The 10031-nt window shown below is 49.0% G+C and overlaps 3 protein-coding genes across 3 annotated transcripts; 1 reads left to right on the top strand and 2 right to left on the bottom strand.

Moving 5' to 3' along the window:
* Nucleotides 1-956, bottom strand: FTJAE_13759 (uncharacterized protein; the record flags this gene model as incomplete). The annotated part of the gene is made up of 2 exons (XM_037346934.1): nucleotides 93-716; nucleotides 765-956. Coding segments are annotated over 2 exons (816 nt in total), but the record flags the coding sequence as incomplete, so codon positions are not given.
* A 966-nt stretch (nucleotides 957-1922) lies between these two features.
* Nucleotides 1923-4854, bottom strand: FTJAE_13758 (transcription activator acu-15; the record flags this gene model as incomplete). Its single annotated transcript, XM_037346933.1, has 7 exons — nucleotides 1923-2011; nucleotides 2064-2765; nucleotides 2817-3535; nucleotides 3589-3640; nucleotides 3689-3719; nucleotides 3959-4244; nucleotides 4685-4854. 7 exons carry the CDS (start codon nucleotides 4852-4854, stop codon nucleotides 1923-1925), a joined length of 2049 nt encoding a protein of 682 aa, XP_037199218.1.
* A 3450-nt stretch (nucleotides 4855-8304) lies between these two features.
* FTJAE_13757 (uncharacterized protein) lies at nucleotides 8305-9258 on the top strand (the record flags this gene model as incomplete). Its single annotated transcript, XM_037346932.1, has 1 exon — nucleotides 8305-9258. The coding sequence occupies one exon, from the start codon at nucleotides 8305-8307 to the stop codon at nucleotides 9256-9258; it is 954 nt and encodes a 317-aa protein (XP_037199217.1).
* Nucleotides 9259-10031: the final 773 nt, after the last annotated feature.

The following is a 10031-nucleotide window of genomic DNA, read 5'->3' as shown; positions in this document are numbered from 1 at the left end:
TGATGAGGGCCATGGTGAGGACCGTGCGGGCCATGATGAGGCGGGTGGTGTCCAAATATGCTATCGTAGAATCTGTGAGCCGAGTGTCGCACTTCCTCACCAACAGTGTGCAGAACACACTGCACGCCATCACACTGCTTGATCTTCTTCATTGTAGAGGGTGGTGGGGGAGGATACTGCTTGCCCAGCTTCTTAGCAACAGATGCCTCCCTCTCCTTCACTAGTTCCTCAAGCTGAAGAATCTGCTTGTGCAAAGCATTCAGTTCCATAAGCTCAACCTGAAGTTCCTCCTCGGGGTCCTGGAACTCGCGGTCGGGGTACTCCCAGATGGGGGGTGATGTTGAGGTGGATTTGTCGCCAGAGGAGGGCTCCTTGTCCTTGCTGAAAGGCATCGACAGACTCCAGACATAGGCGGCGTTTCCAACATCGGAGATTCGGACTGGTGCGGTCTGCTTGAAAGTCATCCAGAAGGAAGATTCCTCTGTAAGAGCCATGTCGTCGAGAGCCTTGACATTGAAGCGCATAGACTGGCCGAAGGGGAATTCTTTGGGACCAATACATTCGAAATCCCAGTCTGCTGAAATAGTGGTCTCATTGTTGACGAGGAAAGATCCGACACCGCGACCCTTGGCGTCTTGCTTGAGGGGTTCGCCATTGAGGGTGATGCTGGCGGGACCACAGACTTCTTCTGATTCCTCCACATCGAATCGTAGTGTCTATTACATGTTAGCTCATGGCATTGTAATCATGTCACAAAGACGGACCAGAGAATAGGATTCGGATTGGCTCAAGGGGAGCTTGACTGTGACAAAGGCTGAGGGTGTGACATCGAGAGCTGAGGGGAGAAATCCCATGGGAGGAGGTGGCGGCGGCGGAGGAGGAGGAGGATGATGAGGTCCATGGGCCAACACCAACGTCGGTGCTAGCACCATGGCAGCCTGAGCAAGGCCGCGCATAGTGAGGTATGAAAGTTGAGAATATCTCTTGTTAGGTATCGTAGGACACTGAGCAGTATCAACTGCAAAAACCCCTCTTACACGGCAGAGCAGGGGATATAACGCAGGCAGCCACGCTACAAAGAAGCTTAAGGCAGAATGATACGAAAATGAGACAAGGAGGGAAAGGGTCGATAATTCAAAGAAGGGAAAAAAGAATTAAGAGCAAATACGAAACGAGCTGAGTCGAGGTGATGACATGCCCGTGGAAATGAGAGCGAAAAAGCCCACGCGACTAGACGGGATGTGGGAGCCTGGCCACGCGGATGCCTCCCAAAGCAGGCCCTGTAATGGCCCTGTAGCGCCCCAAGGCTTAGGCACTGAAACAGCTATGGAGCCCTGTTGAGTCTAGCCTGGCTGACGACCTTATCTTGAAAGGGTCGGGCGACGCAATCAATCAACCCACACTTTAAGCGAGTGGCCAATCACTAACCATGAGCTGACGAGTCCATCCTTCAGCCCCCAGCCGAGTCTTTTGGTGTCGTGAGTGGGGCATAACGGCATCGGCAATTCCCTTGCCTTGATTGTCTTGGCAATATTTGAATATGGCAATGCCCTCAATATTTTCGAGACACCCAATAAATCATTACCATGATGTTTCCTTCCTCTTGCTTGTTCTTACGGACAACTTGGATAGGTCATTCATCAGACACATATCCCAAGAAATTCAAACAAAAACAACATCACAGAACAGCCAAGAAGCATTATAATACTCTTTTTAGTATGCATATATCGCGATGAGCTCTATTTATCTTCTAGCATGCATTCAAAACTCACAGCCTGAATATCAAACAATATGGTCTTTGGTATGTACATGCCTTGCTAGATATCTGCTGACGTGCTAAACCAATGCTACCCCTGAATATGCTTCACGTCTCATTCAGTCGTCAACCAGAACACTTTTATACAAACAGACCACTGCCTCATTCATATCAGGAAGTCACTCAAAACCTGCACTCGAGTCCTTGCTACCTCAGAGTCTTCGCCCATAACCTGCATGATCTGGATCATGCGTGCTGTTGACATGTTAGCAGGGAGGCCAGGAACAACAAAGGCATCAAGACTCACTGATATCAGCTTTTGCCCTGACAAGGAGAGGATCTCTTGCCATCATATCTGCACCACCTGGTTCTCGAGCAGCCTCCTTCAGGACATTTCCGATACACAACGCCTCCAAGAAAGCTCGGTGATTGAACACCCACCAAACACGTGCTTCTATCTCAAGAAGGGTGAAAAGAAGGAAGAAGGCTGTAATGGCGTCGTGTGCTGCCTCCAATGTACCACGAACGTTGACAGGAACATCGGGGCTCTCGGAAGCATGAACAAGCATCAAGTTATGGAAGTAATTGCTCGTCAAGAACAGGGTCTGACGAACCACCCTCTTATTAGTTTTTGCGAGCGCCGTGATACTATCAGGATCCCAAGACCGGAAGACATCAGGGAATGAACGGTAAACAGCTCGGAAGTCAGCAATCAACTTAGACTTATGCCTTGCCGTAGTGCAGATTGGTAGGTCTAATGATCTTGGCGAGCAAATTGTCTCCTGAACCAAGTTGGCCAAAGTCCAAGAGCCTCGGATATATGCCGTATCTGTTGGGTCGCTATTTGCAATCGAGGAGCCATCGTCGAGTAGGTCTTCAACAGAAACATCTGTATGTGTGGCAGACGGTGGCAGAGAGAGTAAGACGGTCAAGAAAGTATCTTGGAGAAGTACCGCTTGCCAGACCTTACGCCGCTGCTGCTTTTCGAACAAGGTGGCATTTGGAGTCACTGAAAGAAATCAGTATAAGAAGAGAGCAAATAAAGAAATCAGTCACCCACCAATATTTGGATCCCTATGGAGACCCATAGCATAAGCTTGCCGAATGAGAATACCTGCAAACGCCCATCCATCTGAGGCATGGTTGTCGTTGATAAGAAAGTAAACTAGCAATACCATAGCCTGGATTGACCTTAACGATGCACTGCTGAGATATGAAGCGATACGGAGAGCTTGGTTGCTAGCCGAAGCATAGAACTCTGCTGTCTGCCTTCGCTCCTGCGGGGAGGTAGTCGATGTCACAAACTGAGTTCCCAGGGCCAGCATGACAAAGATTAATGCAATGAAGGACGGATCTGTATCGGTCTTTTCTTGCTGATTCATCTGCCAGAAGTGTTCGTAGTCCGCATAGAAAGTCTGGCGATGTATCATGGGATACACAGGGTCAACACATTCGAAGTATCGGCTTAGTAGTATATCGGCTTGAATCTTGTCTGGAAGCACTGAGATAACCTCAGGCAAGCCCCCTTCACAGGTCCAGTAGTTGGCAAATGGGTGCTCAGACCCGATACCAAAAACATTGCTTGCAGAAGGCAAGGAATAAGGGACGTTGGATAGAAGGCCGATGGAGAGTGCAACAGCGCCACGCGAGGTTGCCCTGGGATCATTCGACATACCCCTATCTGCGATATTTGGAATGGGAGATTTTCCACTAGAACCAGACTTCTTCTTTGGGGGTTTCGTCATACGGCGGCCATTGGCGGCTGACCTGGTGGTCTCTCTACTTGATTGTTAAACCAGAACATCTAATTACTCAGTCGGGAGGCTTCATACTCGAGAAGGTTTGCAACATGGGCATATCGGCATTCAGTTTGTCGTTTTATGCCTGGCTAAAAGTTAGTATACAACCAGCCAAACATCTAGGTGCACTTACAGGCAAGACAATGAGGTCGGCCTCTGTCACACTTTATATATGTTAGTAATCTATCCAGCGAATTAAATTGGCTCTCGCGCAACAGGAGGAAAGGAGCGGGAGTGATTGGGCATGTTCAGGCGATCTGGGATGATCAAATTCCATACTGAGCCATAATGTCGGGGTAAAGTGGGCTCATCTCATATGGGGGAACATGAGTAGAAATGAGTGACATGACATGCAGGCAGCACGGCACAACATGAGAAAATGCATTGGATATAAATGTCGCACCTTGGTCTTGCGCTCTACACATTCATGGCATGAAAGAGTTGGTTTGTTGCGCTTTTGCTTCTTCCTTGGAGGCTCCTCTCCATCCACAGGTGTCGGCGCGTCTTGGTCATCCGCGTCAGGGAGATAATCGCCGGTAGGATGCCTTGATGTCGTCGAAGCTGATGCTGAGGGTAGACGGTGGGAGATAGATGCAGGGGATGTTGAGGCCGATCCTGGTGTCAAAGCCGAGGATGGTGGATGAGTTCCGGGAAGAGGGAGAGTTGGATGCGAGGCAACGGGACCGGGACTATACGTAGACGTAGAATGTTGAGGCGGCAGATGCGAGGGCGAAGGATTTGAGAGAGATGGTGGTGGTTGGTGATGAGTGTGACGCGGAAGCGCCCGCTGTGATAGATCCATTGACGATGATACAAAGTTCACCAAAATATTCGGTCCAGTGAATGAGCGCCTTTTTTGAGGATATTACAGGCGCGTCAATTAGACGTTGCAGAGTGGGAGCTGGATCTGAAAGAAAATGGGGCTGAGATCTGGGATTTACCTGGACCGAAAAGAAGTTCGATTGGATCCAGAGCTGGAGCTGGAGCTGGGACTGGAGCTTTAGCTATTGCTGGAGCTGGAGCTCTGATAGCTCTGGGCTGGGGATAACTTTAGGTTCAGGTGGAAGACCCCGGGAATAATGACTGGAATCCCAATCTGAGCTGATACGGGTTGCTGATTTAAACTGACGCGGAAATGATTTTATGTCGCCGGAACTCGGCTGATGGCAGTGGGCGGCGCTGGAAATAACGGCCGGATATGGGCAGCCGCGGCAGGGCAGCGGCAGCGGTAGCGGCAGTAGCTGGGGTAGAGCGACCAGACGGCAGAGAGTTCGTTAGCCCTGGGCAATGTAAAAGCATTAAGAACAGCCGCAACGGTAGGTAGATAACGCGTGATAAAGACGATTGGCGGGAGCAGTCAGTGACGGATATAGTGAGAGCAGGCACTGTATTCGCGTCGGTAGGGCCAGAGCGTAAAAGAGCCTCTTAAAGTGAAGTATGTATCAATCCAAGGGAATAACAAGGTCGAAATGGAACCGAAAAAAAAAGAGAGAGAGACCCCGGAAAAGAAAAGGGAATTGCGAAATGGGACAGTAGAGGGAAAAAGAGTCAAAAATAAGAGGAGTGATGCCCTGGGCGTGGGAAGAAAAAAGGCGGGGGCGGAGCAAGTAACAAAGTGGGAATGGCAACAGCACTCTAGAAAGTGCGTTTTTACTAGTACTGTAGGTACCTTTCCACCGGGAGACCCCTAACTTACCATGCCTCTAATGGCAGTTGTATGCGTTAGGTACGGATTTTGCGCCCGCTGGCGCGTGGTTTTTTGTCTTCCGTACCTGCCCAAGATCAAGGGTAATAACAAATTTCATCCATCCATCTCAGAAATCGCGGCTGTTTTTCTTCATCTTATGTACATGTATCTTTTTCGCGTACACCCGTCTGTCTGATCGATGTTAGACCCTTCTAGGGGTATCCATGCACTCTACGACTCAGGCCAGACTTACTCAGACGACGCCCTACACATTGTCAAAGTGAAGACTATCACGAACTATCAGACTACCTTAACTGCGGATAGCTACGGATAGCTACCGAACATTGACTTGGCTTCATTTCATTTCATTTCGTTATGCTTATTGGCTTTTTGCACATAAGTTATAAGACTCAGTAAGACTCTGGCGTTCTTCCGACCACACTCGATCGCCAAGAGCAACCACCATTGGACGCCAGATCTACAACTTTCGATACAAATCGAAATCACTTCTGACAGGTGCAAATGATTGCAGCAATTTGTTGACGCCCAATTAGTGCGAATTGGAAACTACCGAACTCCCCTAATGCAACTAGCCCGCAGCCATGTTCCGTCGAAGCCTATACCTAGACTCCGTTTATTACTCGATGCAAAGGGGTAAATAACATCAGACTATGAGTCCAGGTTTCCTTCATCCTCTGACATGTCTGTCTGATCTACTTGGTCTCTCCCACCTCGCTTCGAAACAAGAATTGGCCATCCCACTCTCCAAGCGAGGCCTTTCACTTTCAGCCTCCTTTTTCCACTCTAGGCTCGGTCAGGTACCCCTTCAAGTGGTACTCCGTGACTATCAAGAGCTAAACGGTGCACGGATCGGCCGAGGACTCCGTCTATGGTTGAGGGCCTCGTCAACAAGTGCCGACTCGGTCAGCTAGTACGGATGTCGTCGCTCGATTCGCAGACTTGACACAAAAAGTGTGCAGATCTCTATACGCAACCCACTAACATACTCCCATATTTTATTTCAACCTTTGTTTGGGGACATCGCCAAATGTCACCATTGGATTTTGAGCGACCCTTGGGGAATTAACATGCAATATGGCTGGCCTAGGCCCAGGGTCTTTTTTAGCTAAAAGCTCATGACCAAGTTATGATCATCTCCACTTCGCTGAGCGCCGCTCTAGCTTTGACTTACTGAGTTCATTCAAAATATCTCACTGTGAGACATACATACAGGCTCGGTCGAAATGCCATGCCAGAGCAGAAATACGGTAATTTGAAAATGGGCGAGTGTCTGCGCAATTAGTGCAACCAAAACTGAAGGAGTCAACCATGCTTCGAGGCCGTTGCTATCTCAGAAGAATCTGTTTGAAACTTGTCACATCAGCTCATATATCACCCCAGCGGATTGACCGGTACTTGAAAAGCGACGCTGATTAAATTGCAACGCAGAAACTTGGAGTGAGAGGACAGGCCGAGAAACCATGTTAAGGTTGGGTAGTCCTGAATGGGCCGCATCTGAAAACGATCGTCGCAGAAGCAAGACCAACCCGATCCCAACAGTCCGGCACCCTGGTAAAGTCGGGCGCCAGCGGCTTTGGTTCAAAGCCAAGTCTTCTGGTCGACCGCCTTGAGGAAATACGTCGCTCCGACAAGTCCAAGTCGATCTCCGTGCCTGAGACGAGCATCTCCAGCTTTCTCCGCTGTAATCGGCCTATCAGAGCTGCCGGAAAAATCCCAGTCGTTGATAGTCAAACTCAATATCAACTGCGCCCCTGTTAACGGAAACGGAACGGAACACATGAACACTTCCTTGATCTTCCCTTTCTTGTATGCCGCGTTCCATCAAATCCCTACTCTCAACTCTAAATCTCCCTCGGACTCTTCTCGCCGGCTCATGACGTCTTGTCTGATCACCAGAAATGTTGCGGCAGTTGGCAGTTGCGCTACTGTGCATCAACTTACGTACCAGGTAAGCTTCGAGAAAGAATCAGAGAAGCGATGTCGATTCTTTTCCTTTCCTCTCAACCGGACTCCCCCGATGCACCTACCCTTCTTCTCCCAACACACCAAACACGAGACAATAGTGGCCAAGTTACGCGTGGGAAAATGTCAAGAAGCGCCATTTTTTGTTGGTCGATCACCCCCCCCCCCCAACTCATTCAAGATTATCTCCCTACATTACGATAGCAACGACGGCAATTCGTAGTTTCGTAACAGCCCCCTGTTCGCGTCAACAACTTCCGCTGGTATTGCCGCTCCCTCCCACCAGCCTCTAGGGCCCCGGACCCCGGACGGTCTAGAACATTCAGAGAGAACTTCGTTGACCAATCCGACGCGGACCTCATGACGTACGCAATGTCCTTTTTTGTATTGGACAGAATACCCTGCGGCAAGTGACAACGTTCTTTGCCAACATTGGCTCTTGATTTTGAGCTGCCACCTCGTCATATTCTTTGCGTAGCTTGCATAATAAGATGGTGATATCTCTTTTTGTAGTCATTAGACCTGTTGAACCGTGGCCGGATGCATCCCCTGGAATGTCAACAGTTTTTGAACAATTGTGATGAGTGTCTGTGCTACCGAGTTCGCAGGCTAATTAGTCATAAACTGCAGGATCAGACAAGGCCAAGCGAGCCTAGCAGAGTCATGAGTGGTCTTCAATTATATTTTCCATGACTAGTGGTCAACCTCATGATGCAAGTCACCAGTGTGTTACGTTGCAGCGAGCAAGACCAAGCTTCATACTATAAAACCTAAATGGTGATACTACGGGTTTATAAAATGATCGTAAAAGTACGATCCGAGGGCGGAAATATTCTGGATATGTGGGTGGATCATTGTTGGCTCAGCCCTGGCTGTACCTAGACTATTGTGCTCTGTAAATGTCATGAATCCTGTGATGGTTCATTCGGATCGCTACCCTGTACCCGATTTTTGACATGGGAATCGCCTTGAGGTAGCTGTCATACCGTTAGCAATCAAGCAGTTGACTCTTTGGCGTATGCTCCGTTCAACCGTTGTCGTAATGACTCATAGATCGATATTGTGATGATTGACCTATGATGCTGTATGTTGAAGTGGGGTTTGACGACCTCATCACTACTTACCAGCTTCGCACACAACAACCTCACGACGATCAAGTGCGGCAACAAGGTTCCCGTAACACCTCACAACCCTCATTGCCAATGAGGCCTGTAGCTCGACCTATCCAGCGAACAACCCAGATTCTAAGCCACCTTCAACACACAATGTCGGCACATCACCCGATGCCAGCAGCGCCATGGCGCTCAGCTTTTCTATCCCACGTTGATAAGATGGAATCTCCAACTTTCATGCTCAGCACCCTCCATCACCATGGCTCCTCAGTCACTCCTCGTTCCCGTACCGTCGTGTATCGAGGCACGTGGGCCGAGATTGCCGTCAACCCCAAGAACCAGGCACCACTCAACCCCTCTCTCTACGAGAGTGACCTTCTCACGATCACCACTGATGCTCGCATGGAAAAAGTACCTGAACTATCAACTGACGGAGAGAATATCCCACAGTCTGGCGGTGGCGGACCTGTCGAAGCGGTCTTCTGGGTCGTAGAGACCAAGACTCAGTGGCGTTTGCGTGGCCGCGCCTATCTTCTTGGCCAAGATATCGATGATCCATCAGCCTCACACATCAGGCAAGAGATAGAAAAGTATATGCGCCTCAAGAACAATGAAGAATCAGGTTCTTGGAACTGGGGTAAAGAGATCACTGCACATTTTGGAAACTTGAGCCCTGGCATGCGAGGGTCTTTCCGAAATCCTCCTCCGGGTACAAAGCGAGATGAAAAGCCCGCCCCTGGACTCGGACTCGGGCAGAAAGTCGAAGATCTAGATGACGAGATTGCAAGAAAGAACTTCCGTGTTGTGGTGATTGTGCCGGAGGAGGTGGACCAGGTTGATCTAAGTGATCCCGAGGATGGCCGGAGATGGAACTACCAGTTGAAGGATGGTTCCTGGGAGAAGACTGAACTTTGGCCTTGATTCAGCATACAACAGAGATACTGTGCTGTCATATATGAAGGTCGTCGGAAACTATACCGTATGGAGACCTGATTGACTTGGCGAACGATGTGTGGGATGGAGGGACCAATACTCACCGGGCCCTGTGAAATGTTAATGCGGATCAGAACTATGTTAAGGTCCATGAAAACAGCCCTCGAGTTCCCTATGTTTACACTAAAATCGTCAACAGAGGCAGGTAGTTGATTAGTGCGACTGAGTGCTCTGTGATACGGGGGATGATAGATTTAGCTATGTCGTTTCTAACCCGAGTAACACTGGAGAGTAAAAGGCTATAAGTAGGTTTACACTAAGGTTGCACATTCTTGAGTATTTGTCTTGGCTCTCATAGTGTTCAGTCTAATTTAGGTGTCTGTCTTCATGTAGTGTCGAAGCCGAGAAACACTGGTTCGCTGAAGTATGGAGCAATCGACCGAGTCCTGGCTCCTTGCACTGATATTAAAGCAAACAGAATAAAATGTTTGCCTTGGTAATGTGTTCTTCGTTCCACATTAGATACAAGAACGTGCTTTTGTTGTTGAGCATTAGGCATGATGAATGACCTGACGGGATCCAAACATCCAACTACTGCTTTACTGTCTACGGCACCGAAAGCTCAAGAGAGGCAGAAACCATCAATATACATATCGGGTTAGTCAGGACTGCTGTGCGATATAACTCAAACAGTCCTTGTATGTATCGTATCATGCGGTGCGACGATGTTGCTGCTGGGCCTGTTCGTGAGATTGGATGGG

This window comes from Fusarium tjaetaba (genome assembly GCF_013396195.1).
Source record: "Fusarium tjaetaba strain NRRL 66243 chromosome Unknown NRRL66243_c0000468, whole genome shotgun sequence".
In the NCBI taxonomy this organism is placed as follows: domain Eukaryota; kingdom Fungi; phylum Ascomycota; class Sordariomycetes; order Hypocreales; family Nectriaceae; genus Fusarium; species Fusarium tjaetaba.
Note: the sequence above shows the minus strand (reverse complement) of the source record. Positions and strands in the feature narration are given on the sequence as shown.